Source organism: Agrilus planipennis, unplaced genomic scaffold, assembly GCF_000699045.2.
Source record: "Agrilus planipennis isolate EAB-ADULT unplaced genomic scaffold, Apla_2.0 scaffold257, whole genome shotgun sequence".
NCBI lineage: Eukaryota > Metazoa > Arthropoda > Insecta > Coleoptera > Buprestidae > Agrilus > Agrilus planipennis.
This window is the reverse complement of record NW_020438985.1, coordinates 23,667-43,198: the sequence shown is the minus strand read 5'-3', so window position 1 is coordinate 43,198 and position 19,532 is coordinate 23,667. Positions and strand designations below refer to the sequence as shown.

The 19,532-nt window shown below is 32.7% G+C and overlaps 1 protein-coding gene across 1 annotated transcript in view; it reads left to right on the top strand.

Annotated features, from left to right (window-relative positions):
* LOC108740959 overlaps nucleotides 1-19,213 on the top strand; it is a 31,066-nt gene extending 11,853 nt beyond the window's left edge. The window contains exon 4 of the mRNA XM_018475504.2: nucleotides 18,098-19,213. Coding sequence (XP_018331006.1) covers nucleotides 18,098-18,212 — 115 coding nt within the window. The 3' untranslated portion in view covers nucleotides 18,213-19,213. The remainder of the gene's footprint in view (nucleotides 1-18,097) is intronic.
* The last annotated feature ends 319 nt before the right edge of the window (nucleotides 19,214-19,532 follow it).

Below are 19,532 nucleotides of genomic sequence, written 5' to 3'. Positions count from 1 at the left end.
CTTTTTTAAAAATTATTTCAAGTTTTTTAACTATTACAATTTAATTTGTAATATCAACTAAAACACCCAGTAAATTTTTTTCTGGTGCGATTATATTTTTACAAATTCGGGTCTAAATTGTAATTTTTATTATTTTCGCTTACGAAACAACGGGCTAGTGGGATAAATTGTAAGTATCGCTTTAATATTTAAGTAAATTTTCCTTTTCCATTAGCTATATCATATCCTCTATTTTCTAAATTTCCTTGAAACACTTTTTTCTAGAAGATTGTTTTGTTTATTCACTTAAATTTTGTTTTATGTTAAGGCTTTGCCCATAAATTACGTACTACCTGATGCAGAATTTATCAATTCTTTACCTCTTCCCTTCATGCAACGGATGGTCTCCTGACCCCCTGCAACCCTTTCCCTCTAGTAGGACCGTAACGCACGGCTGGACTCTCCCTCTCCCCAATTACCGTTACGCAATTTATAAATAACCCCTAATAGCGAATTCAGCTTTTTAATAAAGTACGCTCATTTTTTATCAAAGAAATTAGGAATTTTCGTTTGTTTCTGAGAACTTCTTGCAAGGAATAAAACATTTGTAGCTAAAACGACTGTAAAATATATTCTGCTCATATCTCACACCATTGAGTGTCTACATGTCTGGTCTATCCAGTTATCAATAATTAACTGATTAAAAATAAGCGGAACTGACAAATTAACAGCTGCATAAAAAAGGCTTTCAGATATTTTATCTTTTAATTATTGGCTACATGATAAATCTGATATAAACGTAAAAAAAACATGATTTTGTAAACATGTACATGTATTTTGAATGCTGTACTTTTCCTCAAAATTTTTCATAATACTTTTTAAACTCGTATATGGTAAATAATTTTCGATCTAATAATTATATTTTAATCTGGCTATCAAACTTATTATTAAAAGTCAGGTTTTCTTTTATCCTCGTTAAGTGCTTTGCAGAGAAAATTTTTTAGTCGCACTAACGATAATGTAATTACAATTAACTATACTTATATATCACGCGATACTTAAGTATTCAAGTGTTTACTGGAAGTGCAGCGCATAATCAATACGAGCCCAGAATCACATCACTAAGTTCAATAGATAATTTAAAATCCAATCCGAAATAGAAACGTAGTAAAGTTTTGCGCATTTGATTTGAATCAAATCTGTTGGAGATATTAAAATTAAGTAAATGCCAATATATACGATACTAGAAATCATATTAGTTAGATATTTAATACAAAACCCTCAAAACAATATATTTCACGCCTTCCTCCTAGCCTACATTCGTCTCCGAAAGCGCATACAACTTTAAAACAATTCCTGACTTAAGTAGATAAAATAATTTTACGCCCCAGATTACTGTTAAGCTGCATTGATATTATTATTAAACGCAGGGGTGGTTGCAGTTATATTGGTAACAATAGTAACATGGGAAATTATACAATGATCTCTATTTAATTCTGATGACATACGCAAGATACAGAAATAAAATAAACAAAGCAGTATTTTTCAATTCAGATAATTCAATTGACTCAATACATGAAGCGGTGTTTTCTTGTCGTAGCAGACATAAATTAAAACAAAACTGTTCATCAAGTCATTGACTGTAGGTCCTAAAAATAGCTTTTGTTTCTTTATCCTAAAACTACCATATTGATACTACAGTCGTTGTTATTAAATTTGGATAGTTAGATGCAATAAGGTTTTTGTTTTGTTGCTTCGGTTGTCAGGTGCAGGGGTTGATTTCAAAGAGATGGGGGTTGAGAGGCTGTCGCCTCAAAGGGCTCCATATAGAGAGTCAGTAAAGGTGTTAATTTAGTTTCGAAGTCTGGTCAAAACATTACAGAATGTCGCATATTTTTCCTGAACGAATTGTGTTAATACAAAAGCATGTAAAATACATGTAGATTTTTCTTATTCACAGTGTTTTTGAGATTTATTCAGCAATTATACCACTGGCTAAAAATGTTCCGGAGTTTGGTACGACAATTTTTGAGGATTTGTGTAAATGTCTCAGGTGGTGCAAAGGTATAGGTATACCTGGTACCTGTCTGTAATAAATTTGTTTTTCTTTCTGTCGCTTGCATAAACTTCGAACCACAACAAAGACCAACCGCGTCACCAATGATGAAGTCAAGTGCTGGGTCTTTTAAATAAACAACCACCACAACCAGCAACAAGAGTGACCCACCTTTGCATTGTCTTAAGCACGGACCAGGTGAATTAAAACGTTAAATATTTGCTCACCCTCTCTAAAGAGCAGGACCACCCATGTAGGTGGCGAGGTGTTAACCAAGTCTTTCCTTTATTATTGTTATTATTACTATTATTATTACCACTATTATCATGGTCAGTATGCCGGAGAAGGAACTGGAGTCTCTTTACCACACACAACAACTCCTTCTGTCTCCTGCTCTACCGGCTGACTCTCGGTGCCAATGAAAAAATAACTCGGCGCATTAACACTTCCGTATCATATTCCGCACTTCGGTCTATGAAATTAGAGACAGCGTCGTTCTTTCCTTTTAGAAACGTGAATATTCCCGTACATCCTTCTTGATATATTAATAACACCTTTGGAAAAAGTAGTAAGTTACCTGAATGCGATGATGGTTATTCCAAACTGTATTTAAAATGTATATTTCATTCATTATGAAATCTGACATCTGAGTTCTAGTTCATATTTCCCTTCAACAAAATGTGACCGTAAAATTTGCCCACCTTCTTGGTCTCAAATTTTGTAAAGAATTATGTACTAAATAATTAAGAATGGGAATACAAAATTTCAAGATGAGCAAATCTTTGGTTTCTGAGAGGTATTTGCAAATGAAATTGTGATGCGTGATGACATATTAAAAAAGGCATACGATATTTTCAGTATTTGTCGACGCGGAATCCAAATGTAATATCGAAAAAATCTGTAAAATCTCTAAGGAACCAAAAACATCCTTTATAGTAGGGTAAGGTAGTAAGGAAAGATGATGTATGGTGTTAAAATTGAACAGCTTTGAAACCCACTTGCAAGTGGTTGAAAACCATCCTTATACAATATTAAATTGCACGAAAACTTCAGTAAATGATAAAAATATTAAACTCCTAAGTTTTATTAATATCTGCTACGAACAAGTTTATAAAAATATGTTCACTACAGGATGAAAATCTGCCCCTTATAAACTTAATTCAGGGAAAAGGCAGTGGATTTAGCAAATATTGCACTTTGATTGATGTAGGTTTGAATGTGAGACGATAATTAGCATTTCCGTATTTATTTTAAGACTCACTTACGATGGTGTAAGAAAATGGAGTGAAAATTTATTGGTGGATTATAAAAATCATTTATTAAGGGATAAAAAGGAATCAAGGGGCGTTGACATATAAGAAAAACTTTTTATTGGAAGCTTACATCAGAATTTTCTCTAGTTTTCGATTATCATGTTGCAGCCACTTAACTACGGTATAGTTTAATATTATAAATATCGAACCACGACATTAAATTTCTTTCATTGTTCTTACCATTCCATATAAGGTGTGTAAAAAAATATTGTAGCAGTATTCGTTATTCAGTTATCGTCACAGAACTACACAAACTGCTATCAGAATGCAATTTATTTTGGTACCTATGTATACATTCAGTGTTTTTTCCCGACTGAAGTTTATAATTCAAGATAAGGGGTAGTTTTTCAAGAGTAATGATCGCTTGTTTCTGTAAATTAGTTCGTAACAGATTAATGGTTTATTCATTTTTATATAAAATTTAGGAGTTCAAGATATTTTACCAATTACTGGAAATTGCGAAGTGACATGTTTTCATTATCAATAATCATTTATTAGAACTTAGTTTAAACAAAATTTGAGGGCAATTTTTAGCCTGTTTAGTCTCAATTATTAACAATAGGTACAGTAGATAGGTACATCATAGATTAATTGATGACCAATATTTACATCTGTTAAAAATCAAATGTTTACATCGCAACCATCGGCTGACAACAATAAATACCTAAATAAGTTAGCACGGCGCTAACGGATGATGAAGTTGCGTTGTTGTTTGTTTGGAAAAATCTGATCGAGCAATTAATTAACTGAATCGGATGCTAAAGCGCATCAGTCGGAAAATATTGACAAAGAAAATATGTACAGAATACTGATAATCTCAATTTTATGAAAAATATTAGAGCAAACAAGGCGCCGAGCGTCGCGGCGCAAGCTTTACCGTCGCTCTTAACAAGCCGAAATGAGGCGAGAGCAAGAGAGACGAAGAGAAAGAGAAAATCGATAGAACTCAGAGGGCACCATCAGCTACCAACATTAAATATTTACGTTTGTTTTGTGCTGGAATGATTGCCTTTAAAGTATAAAGCAACTTAACTATGAGTGCAAACTACAATAAATTTTTTTTATATAACTACTTACGTTGATATCTTTATCAATTAAAAACCTAATTGCAAAAAAAATTGATTTGATAATATCTATTCTTTAATACCGTTGAAAAATATGATATTACAAAAATGGATCTATAAATAGACTTGGAGCTTCAATGTATTTGAACACCATCGTGACCGCCAATAATTCCAGCAGCAAAAAATCCCAAACTTTTAATAAAGCAAACAATTTAGATCTATTTTTGGTTTAAATTTTTCGTTGTCAGGGTTAACGTCACTACAGTATGTAATAATCTGGATCCACCGGATCGATTTTGTCGAGGGTGTAATTATGACCGAAAATTACTCTAAAATTATTGAGAGATTGCATCTACATCATCCACAGAGACTGCATGAATCAATCCAATAGGTAATCGTAAGAGCACATTGAACTAGCATATAATATACACTTGTGGCGAATTGAGAAATATTATTACATGCAATCATTAAACGGGGGCATCATCTTTTGAAAAATACGACGGAAATTCGTACAAGTACCTTCAGTCATGTTTTCATATAAGTAATAAAGGAATAGAAGTCCAATAATTGTCATTTATATCCTTTGGAAGAGTGTTATGCTTTGTGGCTATGTTCAAAGGGTTNTAAAAAATTGAATTATAAGAAGGCCTTTAAAAACTAAGTATTTTCGAATAAATATTGAAATTATTTTTAAGTTTTTAATGTTAGATTGGACAAAAAGTTGACCACCCTCATGCATCAAAAAGAAAGTTCTCCGTCCATTATTTCTGATGACACTAAGGGTTCGTCATGCACCGATTTGATATCCATAGCATCAAGTCAATGCAACCCTCAAAGGGTGACTCTTAGCGGGCCAGTCACTGAACTATAACAACTCAAAATCAGAATAAAACTAATTTTCGGCGTATCACATAAACAAATGACTGTTAAATAGAATAAAAGTGTCCCATTTGAAGACAGTCCCTTCGAATTTTTTAAATTGAAAATGCGTAATATTCGTTAATTAAGCAGAAACAGAAATAGTTCTTATGAAGTTGAAAAAAAAAAGGAAACGTAATATATCTATACTTTTGAAATTTATTTTGCAACAATTAGTTTTTTTTATGTATCTATTGCCTACTAGATGATATAGACCTAGTTTTAAGTTACATACACTTGTATTAATTTTTCACGAATTGATATACGAACAGCTCTCTATCATTCATATCTGAGGTTGAAGACTGCAAATAACAATTTCCTAACTTTATACCTATGAAAAAACAATTGTCGTACCTCATGCCATTAAATTTTATGTTAATTACAACATCTACTGTTGTTTAAATTCCTGTGTTATATTAGATATAAGCGTAAAACAGTTGTGTTGTGATTAAAATTATTCTTTCGATTCTTGTTGAAAAATGCGTTTAGGACTTGAGGTTCCTATATAGATCTTATATATTTTTATATTCGTTTTATTCATTTTTTATCATAATTTAATGTTATCTAGTTATGTATACGTAATATACATAACCACATCTTATCTCTTCAACTTAGTGAATTAGGAAATCACTAAAAATTAGACAATATATATGCCTATTACACTTTTACATCATAAGTAGTTTAATCATTAAGATTTTTTAATTTCTTAAAAATAATAATATTTAATGAATTTAACTATTATAATTGTGGCAGTAAATTTAATTTCACGAATCTTTTCTTGATAAAATACAATAGTTTAAACTTTGTCAGTTTTCATTTCTTTTTGGCGTTAAGGCTTTATTAAGGTAGGATTTGTTTTATTCATCAGCATCATAGGGTCAGACCAAAGAGATTTGAAAATCTTCACATTTAGATCCTCCTCTTTTTACTCCTGTTTGTGCTTCTCGTACGTCTATAACTAGCCCTTCATGTTTTAGAAGGTATCCCCTCGTTCATTTTTAACCGTTTTGTATTTTATATTTTAATGTATAATAGCAATTATTGACTCAAAAGCCTACCTTGATATAGCCTCTACACCAAAAGGCGAAACGTTGATGGTTGTTTTTGTCCCTATCTTGACTTTGATTCTGCACATTCTTTGCTTTTTTGTCGTAATTCAGGTTGACTGACGAATGAATTTACCTTCTTTTAGTAAAATTTTCAATTGAGGGCATCAAGTTTGAATTATGAATTATATCTACTTACAGGGTGTTTTAGCCTACTTATTGTTGAAAGTAAAATGATACAGTTTTTGATTGGAAAATCCTCTCCAAATGGAAATTAACCGTACATACTAATTGTTTCAAAACATCCTGTATAGTACCGTGCAAATCAATGTTATTCGATTACTTGTAGATAGGTATAATTATTTTATGTTTACTACATACGTTCCATGTACTTTTACTGACACATCAGTAAATATTATTAGACTGTCAGGTGGTTGGTATATGTACTTATTAGGTATCATTATTTTGTAACTCTTGTATTTTGTCGAACAATTCCATTTTCTTGATGAAAGAAGAAAAAAAAAAAAAGAAAAGTGATTGTCATAAGAAGCAGCAACTTTGTGTCTTATGTAGAGCCGTAACGATAAGTAAATATAATATACAGTATATTTTTGGAACGTTTGAGTTTTTGTTTTCCTGCCCTTCCTCGAACTACGTGCATGCATGTGTATGTATTTAACTGGGTTCTATTTTGCGTGAGAATCCACAGTTGCTACGTAGCTAAGAAAATAAAGCTTTTGTTGACATTGTTACTGAAGCCAATCTAGCTGCGCTTCCTCGAAAATTGCTCTTCTATGTGCAGATGTTATTACCTACTTATTGGGTAAATGGACAGATAGATAGATTATCTGCCGTTCGGAAAGTACTCTCCTCGCGATATGTGGAAGTAAAACAACTTCGATTCTGTTTGTTGTACAAACGACATCAGACTTGAGTGGTAAAAATTTTTCTACATCCGACGAGAAAAATCCAAACAAAAATAACGTCGGAGAAAATTAAGATAGCCAACGAATTATACCAGAAGTACGTAAAAATATTAACGATTATATTATTTATTAACAAAAAAAAAATACGGCTTTCATTCACTTATTTTTCAATTTTTGAAAATGTAAATACAAATATTTTAATACTGTCTGGACAAAAGGTTTTATCAAATTATTTCATACATCCTGCGTTTGTTTTAAAAGAGGTAAGTACCAAATCCTTTACAATTTTATATCATACCGATGCTGTTCTAATTTGGGTCTAAAGGCCGTCGTCCACATTCATCTTCGGAGATGGAAGGACCTCTGAAGAAGTTTTTCACTAGTGTTAGCGAAACGTTAGGAAGCAACTCCAACTGTCGACGGCCTTTAAACCCGAATCAGAATAGATCAGTTCTCCTACTGGCCGCGAAAGTCTTTATCAATTTGTCGTACTAACTACAATTTGCTCTAATAGTAAAATTTGAATAAGAATTTTGCGATAACTCGTAAAATCAAAGCAGTTCAAAGTAAGAGGCTTTTATTAAATTAACTATAAATTTATGATTCAAGGGTAGCAATAGCAGACTAACTACTTTTGTAGTATTTTTTACTAAACTGATCAAATTATGTGTGAGTATACTGATTAAGAATTTACCTTTTTTCATTTTCACGAACAGCGATAAATGGTTAGTGTTACGTGTAGTTTTCCTCGATAGAATCGAAGATTCGTCACCATTTGGTTCATGTTGAGCTTCAATATTTTATTTAAGGATGTTTGGGAGGTACAATCGGACACAACAGTACATAAAATTAGAAATTCGTGATTAATTAGGTTTTGCAGCATATCATGAGGTAAATAAATACTATCTATACTAAAAAAAAGTATANTCCTGTTTCCGCATTTAATATGTCTCTAACTAGTCCTTCATCCTTGAGAATGTATCCTACCAACCTAATCTCGCCTATTGCTTATTGACCTCTGTTCTATTCTTTCTATATCATATTCCGCACTTCGGTCTATGAAATTAGAGACAGCGTCGTTCTTTCCTTTTAGAAACGTGAATATTCCCGTACATCCTTCTAGATATATTAATAACACCTTTGAAAAAAGTAGTAAGTTACCTGAATGCGATGATGGTCATTCCAAACTGTATTTAAAATGTATATTTCATTCATTATGAAATCTGACATCTGAGTTCTAGTTCATATTTCCCTTCAACAAAATGTGACCGTAAAATTTGCCCACCTTCTTGCTCTCAAATTTTGTAAAGAATTATGTACTAAATTATTAAGAATGGGAATACAAAATTTCAAGATGAGCAAATCTTTGGTTTCTGAGAGGTATTTGCAAATGAAATTGTGATGCGTGATGACATATTAAAAAAGGCATACGATATTTTCAGTATTTGTCGACGCGGAATCCAAATGTAATATCGAAAAAATCTGTAAAATCTCTAAGGAACCAAAAACATCCTTTATAGTAGGGTAAGGTAGTAAGGAAAGATGATGTATGGTGTTAAAATTGAACAGCTTTGAAACCCACTTGCAAGTGGTTGAAAACCATCCTTATACAATATTAAATTGCACGAAAACTTCAGTAAATGATAAAAATATTAAACTCCTAAGTTTTATTAATATCTGCTACGAACAAGTTTATAAAAATATGTTCACTACAGGATGAAAATCTGCCCCTTATAAACTTAATTCAGGGAAAAGGCAGTGGATTTAGCAAATATTGCACTTTGATTGATGTAGGTTTGAATGTGAGACGATAATTAGCATTTCCGTATTTATTTTAAGACTCACTTACGATGGTGTAAGAAAATGGAGTGAAAATTTATTGGTGGATTATAAAAATCATTTATTAAGGGATAAAAAGGAATCAAGGGGCGTTGACATATAAGAAAAACTTTTTATTGGAAGCTTACATCAGAATTTTCTCTAGTTTTCGATTATCATGTTGCAGCCACTTAACTACGGTATAGTTTAATATTATAAATATCGAACCACGACATTAAATTTCTTTCATTGTTCTTACCATTCCATATAAGGTGTGTAAAAAAATATTGTAGCAGTATTCGTTATTCAGTTATCGTCACAGAACTACACAAACTGCTATCAGAATGCAATTTATTTTGGTACCTATGTATACATTCAGTGTTTTTTCCCGACTGAAGTTTATAATTCAAGATAAGGGGTAGTTTTTCAAGAGTAATGATCGCTTGTTTCTGTAAATTAGTTCGTAACAGATTAATGGTTTATTCATTTTTATATAAAATTTAGGAGTTCAAGATATTTTACCAATTACTGGAAATTGCGAAGTGACATGTTTTCATTATCAATAATCATTTATTAGAACTTAGTTTAAACAAAATTTGAGGGCAATTTTTAGCCTGTTTAGTCTCAATTATTAACAATAGGTACAGTAGATAGGTACATCATAGATTAATTGATGACCAATATTTACATCTGTTAAAAATCAAATGTTTACATCGCAACCATCGGCTGACAACAATAAATACCTAAATAAGTTAGCACGGCGCTAACGGATGATGAAGTTGCGTTGTTGTTTGTTTGGAAAAATCTGATCGAGCAATTAATTAACTGAATCGGATGCTAAAGCGCATCAGTCGGAAAATATTGACAAAGAAAATATGTACAGAATACTGATAATCTCAATTTTATGAAAAATATTAGAGCAAACAAGGCGCCGAGCGTCGCGGCGCAAGCTTTACCGTCGCTCTTAACAAGCCGAAATGAGGCGAGAGCAAGAGAGACGAAGAGAAAGAGAAAATCGATAGAACTCAGAGGGCACCATCAGCTACCAACATTAAATATTTACGTTTGTTTTGTGCTGGAATGATTGCCTTTAAAGTATAAAGCAACTTAACTATGAGTGCAAACTACAATAAATTTTTTTTATATAACTACTTACGTTGATATCTTTATCAATTAAAAACCTAATTGCAAAAAAAATTGATTTGATAATATCTATTCTTTAATACCGTTGAAAAATATGATATTACAAAAAATGGATCTATAAATAGACTTGGAGCTTCAATGTATTTGAACACCATCGTGACCGCCAATAATTCCAGCAGCAAAAAATCCCAAACTTTTAATAAAGCAAACAATTTAGATCTATTTTTGGTTTAAATTTTTCGTTGTCAGGGTTAACGTCACTACAGTATGTAATAATCTGGATCCACCGGATCGATTTTGTCGAGGGTGTAATTATGACCGAAAATTACTCTAAAATTATTGAGAGATTGCATCTACATCATCCACAGAGACTGCATGAATCAATCCAATAGGTAATCGTAAGAGCACATTGAACTAGCATATAATATATACACTTGTGGCGAATTGAGAAATATTATTACATGCAATCATTAAACGGGGGCATCATCTTTTGAAAAATACGACGGAAATCCGTACAAGTACCTTCAGTCATGTTTTCATATAAGTAATAAAGGAATAGAAGTCCAATAATTGTCATTTATATCCTTTGGAAGAGTGTTATGCTTTGTGGCTATGTTCAAAAGGTTTTGAGAGTTCAGTTAGTTTTGGACAGTTTTCAAAGAAGTAAGTCATCATCATCATAAGGTCGTCAGTCTTAAGACTGGTTGGACGCGCACCTCCATCACTTTTCCCTGAGCTAATCATCGCATTTCTCTAAAAGTAGGACATTCCACATTTTTAATTATTTGTGAACAGTATCTAATCTAATTTAGGTCTACTTCTACTCTTCTTAACTCCTGTTTCCGCATTTAATATGTCTCTAACTAGTCCTTCATCCTTGAGAATGTATCCTACCAACCTAATCTCGCCTATTGCTTATTGACCTCTGTTCTATTCTTTCTATATCATATTCCGCACTTCGGTCTATGAAATTAGAGACAGCGTCGTTCTTTCCTTTTAGAAACGTGAATATTCCCGTACATCCTTCTAGATATATTAATAACACCTTTGAAAAAAGTAGTAAGTTACCTGAATGCGATGATGGTCATTCCAAACTGTATTTAAAATGTATATTTCATTCATTATGAAATCTGACATCTGAGTTCTAGTTCATATTTCCCTTCAACAAAATGTGACCGTAAAATTTGCCCACCTTCTTGCTCTCAAATTTTGTAAAGAATTATGTACTAAATTATTAAGAATGGGAATACAAAATTTCAAGATGAGCAAATCTTTGGTTTCTGAGAGGTATTTGCAAATGAAATTGTGATGCGTGATGACATATTAAAAAAGGCATACGATATTTTCAGTATTTGTCGACGCGGAATCCAAATGTAATATCGAAAAAATCTGTAAAATCTCTAAGGAACCAAAAACATCCTTTATAGTAGGGTAAGGTAGTAAGGAAAGATGATGTATGGTGTTAAAATTGAACAGCTTTGAAACCCACTTGCAAGTGGTTGAAAACCATCCTTATACAATATTAAATTGCACGAAAACTTCAGTAAATGATAAAAATATTAAACTCCTAAGTTTTATTAATATCTGCTACGAACAAGTTTATAAAAATATGTTCACTACAGGATGAAAATCTGCCCCTTATAAACTTAATTCAGGGAAAAGGCAGTGGATTTAGCAAATATTGCACTTTGATTGATGTAGGTTTGAATGTGAGACGATAATTAGCATTTCCGTATTTATTTTAAGACTCACTTACGATGGTGTAAGAAAATGGAGTGAAAATTTATTGGTGGATTATAAAAATCATTTATTAAGGGATAAAAAGGAATCAAGGGGCGTTGACATATAAGAAAAACTTTTTATTGGAAGCTTACATCAGAATTTTCTCTAGTTTTCGATTATCATGTTGCAGCCACTTAACTACGGTATAGTTTAATATTATAAATATCGAACCACGACATTAAATTTCTTTCATTGTTCTTACCATTCCATATAAGGTGTGTAAAAAAATATTGTAGCAGTATTCGTTATTCAGTTATCGTCACAGAACTACACAAACTGCTATCAGAATGCAATTTATTTTGGTACCTATGTATACATTCAGTGTTTTTTCCCGACTGAAGTTTATAATTCAAGATAAGGGGTAGTTTTTCAAGAGTAATGATCGCTTGTTTCTGTAAATTAGTTCGTAACAGATTAATGGTTTATTCATTTTTATATAAAATTTAGGAGTTCAAGATATTTTACCAATTACTGGAAATTGCGAAGTGACATGTTTTCATTATCAATAATCATTTATTAGAACTTAGTTTAAACAAAATTTGAGGGCAATTTTTAGCCTGTTTAGTCTCAATTATTAACAATAGGTACAGTAGATAGGTACATCATAGATTAATTGATGACCAATATTTACATCTGTTAAAAATCAAATGTTTACATCGCAACCATCGGCTGACAACAATAAATACCTAAATAAGTTAGCACGGCGCTAACGGATGATGAAGTTGCGTTGTTGTTTGTTTGGAAAAATCTGATCGAGCAATTAATTAACTGAATCGGATGCTAAAGCGCATCAGTCGGAAAATATTGACAAAGAAAATATGTACAGAATACTGATAATCTCAATTTTATGAAAAATATTAGAGCAAACAAGGCGCCGAGCGTCGCGGCGCAAGCTTTACCGTCGCTCTTAACAAGCCGAAATGAGGCGAGAGCAAGAGAGACGAAGAGAAAGAGAAAATCGATAGAACTCAGAGGGCACCATCAGCTACCAACATTAAATATTTACGTTTGTTTTGTGCTGGAATGATTGCCTTTAAAGTATAAAGCAACTTAACTATGAGTGCAAACTACAATAAATTTTTTTTATATAACTACTTACGTTGATATCTTTATCAATTAAAAACCTAATTGCAAAAAAAATTGATTTGATAATATCTATTCTTTAATACCGTTGAAAAATATGATATTACAAAAAATGGATCTATAAATAGACTTGGAGCTTCAATGTATTTGAACACCATCGTGACCGCCAATAATTCCAGCAGCAAAAAATCCCAAACTTTTAATAAAGCAAACAATTTAGATCTATTTTTGGTTTAAATTTTTCGTTGTCAGGGTTAACGTCACTACAGTATGTAATAATCTGGATCCACCGGATCGATTTTGTCGAGGGTGTAATTATGACCGAAAATTACTCTAAAATTATTGAGAGATTGCATCTACATCATCCACAGAGACTGCATGAATCAATCCAATAGGTAATCGTAAGAGCACATTGAACTAGCATATAATATATACACTTGTGGCGAATTGAGAAATATTATTACATGCAATCATTAAACGGGGGCATCATCTTTTGAAAAATACGACGGAAATCCGTACAAGTACCTTCAGTCATGTTTTCATATAAGTAATAAAGGAATAGAAGTCCAATAATTGTCATTTATATCCTTTGGAAGAGTGTTATGCTTTGTGGCTATGTTCAAAGGGTTTTGAGAGTTCAGTTAGTTTTGGACAGTTTTCAAAGAAGTAAGTCATCATCATCATAAGGTCGTCAGTCTTAAGACTGGTTGGACGCGCACCTCCATCACTTTTCCCTGAGCTAATCATCGCATTTCTCTAAAAGTAGGACATTCCACATTTTTAATTATTTGTGAACAGTATCTAATCTAATTTAGGTCTACTTCTACTCTTCTTAACTCCTGTTTCCGCATTTAATATGTCTCTAACTAGTCCTTCATCCTTGAGAATGTATCCTACCAACCTAATCTCGCCTATTGCTTATTGACCTCTGTTCTATTCTTTCTATCTCCTCATTTTTAACCTTTTCCATCCATGGTATCCTCATAATTCCACATTTCAAACGCTTCTAACCTTTTCTTTTCCGCCGCGTCCACCATCTATGTTTCGCACCCGTACAGCTTTTCGAATTTATAAATTAACTGTCCTTTTGTTGAAGGTGACTCGACCCTGCGCTAGCCTCTATTTCATATTTCCTCTGCTCCTTCTATCTCGAGTTATCTGACTTCCTAGAAACCGAAAATCAGCCACTTCCTCTAAAGAAGTAACATTATTTTTCAAAAATTAGGAAAAATAACCCTAATTATGAAAATTACGGATAGCCCTTTATTTAGCGACTTTGACTGTTGTAGAATTGAATGCAGTCAGGAACTGATCCAAAAACAGCGTCGAATTTAGGGTTGGCGCCAAAACCAGATTTTCTGTAAGTATTGAATTCGTATGAATTGTGAGTTACTTTTTCAATAAGTACATAACTACTAATAAAGCGAACAACTCGCGTGGAATGCATATGTTCTAGTTATCAATGCACAAACAGTCCTGGTTGATGCAACCAAGAAGTTATTACATTACGATAAAAAGACTTTTCGGCGATTTTCTTGTGTGTTCATTAAGTACTACAAGAACTCAAGTACCTGTAACTGTACAACATGCATTATAAATAATATTCTAGCAGTGGTTCCCATTCATGTCGATTCATTCATTACCAAATCGGTAGAGAATTCCGAATGACTCTTGTTAAAACGTTTTCTTTTATTTTCTTGCCAAAGCGCGACAACTTACGTACTATCTTCCCTCTGTCACATGCTCAGATAGCAACAGACTTTTTACCTTTATTGTGAAGTCATGCAGCTTCAATTTGCATCTTTTCTTTTAATGACCGGTAACCACCAGATCTACCAGATACTTCGATGTCAGAGAGCATCGTCAGCATCCGTGCAGACACAGGAGGTACTCGACTTCTCCATTCGAACATTCAATGGACAACTATTAGGAGGTTTATGTTAATTGTAGGATACATTCTTTAATGACGGACAGACAGAACGGTCAGCACCTAGCAGTAGCCAAAGCAGAAGCCGTATCGTCTTGATCTTATGAATAAAACGCGTAACGTTTTACGATTCGTAATAAAAACCGAACGGACAGAGGCAGTGTGTTTGTTGTGAGTAAAACAGTAGCTCTCTGTTTAATGACCCTCGATGCTGATGTGATGTGTATGACGAGCCACGTTCGACGTTTTTTTTTTTATTGCATATGTGTGTGTATGTCCAAGAGTGTTATGTGGGTGGTGGTTTGAGAACCGATGGAACGTCGAGTTTGTCTCACTCGAAAAGAAGTGCCCATCCAACAAAGGTTGTTACACTATACACAAAAAATAAAAGTCATTCTCACGTTTTATAAATACCGAAGAAGAATTTCGATTTTGTTATATAAAATATCGATGAGGTGAATGGGTACAATAGGTACAATATATATGTTCTTTAAAAGTGTAAAAGTGTTTCCGTCGATGTCTGACAATAAAATCCTTTTATTCCATTTGCAAGTCAATAAAAAAATTACGTACAAATGCGGTGGGTGGTAAAGGATTGGTAAACAGTTAGGAGTCGCATTGAGAAGTTAAATAACTTCACAGGTGTTGCTGTGTGCCTTAGGGCCTAGACAACGTTTAATTACTACGTATAGGTACATTTACTTGTTATTTTCATATCAAAGAAATCCACAGATTTAGTTGATACTTTGCCTTCACATAGGACGAACTAATTTGTTTTACGTGTATGAATATCCGTAATGAAATTCCTTGATTGAAACTGACATTAAAATTATGAAAAGGACATATTTTCTAGACAAATTCATAAACTTTACGTTCACATCAGTTGTAAAAGTTATTGAGCATCAGCTGTCCAAAAACATTTACATATATTCGTTGTCTCTATTTCTCTCTATTTAAGACTCTGAAATACCTGCAGCTTTCTCCTAAAAACTCCAGCGTCTATTTAGAAAAATAATCGAATCTTTTAGACTTTTTTACAACATAAGATTGGTTGGATACGCATTTTCACATCTTCCTTTATCTACCTGAGCTAATCATCGCATTTCCCGAAAACCAGAAAATTCCATATCCTTGTAACTAAGTGATGACGTCCCACCATTTTATTTCTCCTTTTACTGATTGACTTCCACAGTACCTTACTATTCTTCTACTTTTTCCAAATCGCCCTATTCCATAATTCCTCACCTCACCGTTCACGTTTTAAACACGTACAATGCCATACATCAATCAATCAATACTTTTATAAGTCCTTTTCGAATTGCAAAATTAACCGTTGCCGCAGAAGTGATTTCCTTTGGTCAAAAAGTGCAGACTTTTACCTGTTTGTAAAAACAATTTTCGAGACATACTGTGCATTAGTAACATGTCACAACCCTCACATATTTAGCGACGCGTAGATAGATAAAAGCCAGCGCTCATCGATAATTAAAATTCAATAAGTCAGAAGAACCCCTTGATACGTCAGAGCAGTAAACCAGGTGCACGTCAAGGAATATGATAACAAAATTGGTCGATGACTTGACAAAATCGAAAAACGTCAAAGTGCTGGCCGGAGTCGCATGTATTACCGTGTGGTGAATGAATCGGTAATTGGGTGATATTGCAGCCCCTTTGTACGAAAGTACGATTACAGCCCCATGTCATCGTTGTTCTTTATGATGACGTAACAAGGTTGATGGTTTACCGATGGACACAGCAGTAATTTGCAACTCGATTAAATTTAAGTATTTCTGCGATCTATTGATTAATTGTATAAAATTACAAGTAGAAAAACGTGGTGCACTATTTTGATATAATAGAGGAATAGTTTTATATTAGGTATGATGTTGTTCATCACCATTATTTGAATTCATTTTCCAAGTATTTTCCGTGCGATTCCAAATTTGAAATTTTCGTTTTCTATTATTTATGTGAATTGCTGAATAGTTTTTCAGTTTAAAATTACCATGATCTCTGTCTTACTGAAGCAGTAGGTATTAAGATAAAGAAAAAAATAAAAAAAATAAAGACTCGTCAAGGTCATTAAGTATTAATAAAAAATGTGGGAGACTGCAACAAGTACTAATCATTATTATCCACCACATTCATTTTCCGCACCAATATTTCTTTAGGTCCGTGAAGACACGTGGGTACACTTTTAATAGTTAATTTGATACTTGACTTTTATTCACTACTTTATAATAGTATAATAATCACTATTCTTGTCCTTGTAGTAGCATACGTACAGGCATATTATATCCTAGAATAATTGACTTTTGACTGAATCAGTTTCAAGTGATGCTACTGAGATCTATCTGCTAATACAACGTCGTGTGTATTACCACATTGCAGCAAAGGTTAAAAGTATAATGTATTTGTGAAAACGATTTAGTAGAAATAATATTTAAGATGTACTTTAATAATAGTAATATTAGCAACAAGTAGCACTTTGCTTCTTTGAATTTCAAAACAAGGATATACTATATAACTTGAAATTTTTTTATCCACTACCTACAAATTACCTCAAATTAATCACGAAAATTGTTGCTGCTCTCACACCCTCAACGGGAATCGAACCTGGGACCTTTTGCTTTATGCACCAATGCTCATTAATTTGTGGAATTTGTAGTGGATAAAAAATTTAGAAAGAATTTTCACAATTAATATTTAATATTAGCCACTAGGAAATTTAAAGTGTTTTATACTATATAACGCTAATATTTTTCATGTGATTCAAGCAAAACTTAAACATATCGTTGTTATATACGTACTGAAATGTCTGCAGACGTTTTCTTTACCATACTAACACTTAATTGTCCTATAAATTTCTCATAATTTCAGGGTTAACCTCATTTACAGAATTGCTACCAGAACTTTTTTATAATATTTTCTCTAAATTCTTCGTGCGGTTTTCGAAAATTTTGTATACTACTACGTTTTCTGACCATGTACCTATATCTCAGGGTATGTTTAATATTTTTTTTATTTTAATTTTTTTTATAGTCTGACATTGGTTATTGAGAACAAACAGAAACCTAACGACGAATGGAGAGCAAAATGTCCATGGTATTCGCCGGAAAAGGCCGAATGTGAATCCCAAAACCCTACAGAAATATAAAGTGCCCACAAAATATCGAAAATAAATTATAACATACATTCCCTTGGTTCAATCGCATTTATTTGAGAAATATGTGTACTTAAATGTGACTATTTAAAGAGGTTGCGTTTTGTGAACCCGAAATTTCAACATCAGCAACCTAATCGATCAATTTCAATGTACTATTCTGCAAAGGTATTGTTTTAGATTTACATGTTTTTATATATATACCTACTTGCAAAACCAAAATCAAAAACAAATAAAAGTGAAAAACGAATGGTCAGTCTCTATGTAGTAAGTAGGTCTATTAGAATGTAACCTCGAGAAAATTTTGTAAAAGTAAAGGTGCGTGGTTGGTGATGAAAGAGAGGTTGTTGTGGTGGTCTTGCGCTGGGTCCTTCCATATCGTTGTGTGGTCCTTCTGCATGGTGAAGGTCGCATCTGAAGAGCACTTTAACCACGATGACTCGGTAGTATCTACATATAACCACGCGGGTCGAGTGCTACTTACATTATGCATCGACAAGATGAAATATATTATGTAGGTGCTGCATTTAGCATCATCCTAACAACTAAACGTTGAATGTGGCGGAAGAAAGCAACGAGTGGAGCTCGGCGATACTACGATGGTGATGATGATTTACATTCTAAAAATAATCATTGATTCACCTGAGATAACACTTTCAATCTTCAGTCAGGTTGAGGATTTTTGAAATTTCCAATCGTTTTTCTAGGCACGCATGAAAGTAGATGTACTTTTATTTGAAGTTGTTTTAATAACTTCTCGATTATAACTAAATATACTCGATGAAATGAAGTTGTTGTTATAGGTAATAAACGTTTTGTCAAAATAATCAAGACATTTATTAATTTCGAAGAGAACTACCAGTCGTAGTTAAGGATGTCAAAAAAAGCCACATCCACCGAATATACATGAATCAAACTCCGAGTAATAACACTAACTTCACCTATAAAACACGTTACAATTCCCAAAAAAAATAAATAACTACTTTTCTTGTCCCACAATAATTTCTATATCTCAGTTCTAAATATAATTTAACGTAAAATTATGTCCATGAGATAATTTGTCAGCCAGTCTAAGGGTAATTTATAGGGTGCTATAGCCCTCAATATTAAATTATAATTTTTCAGATGAAGTTGTTCTTGTACCTATCATAATAATAGTTTTTTGTATCTAAGCTCTATAAGTCATTTAAATTAAGATTAGAACTGTGAAATAATTTGTCATTGGGTTTAAAGGTTAGTTATAGGTTTGCTAAACCCTTCAACATTAGATAATGATTTTTCAGTTGAAGTTTTTCTTGTTCCCCAAAAATCTTT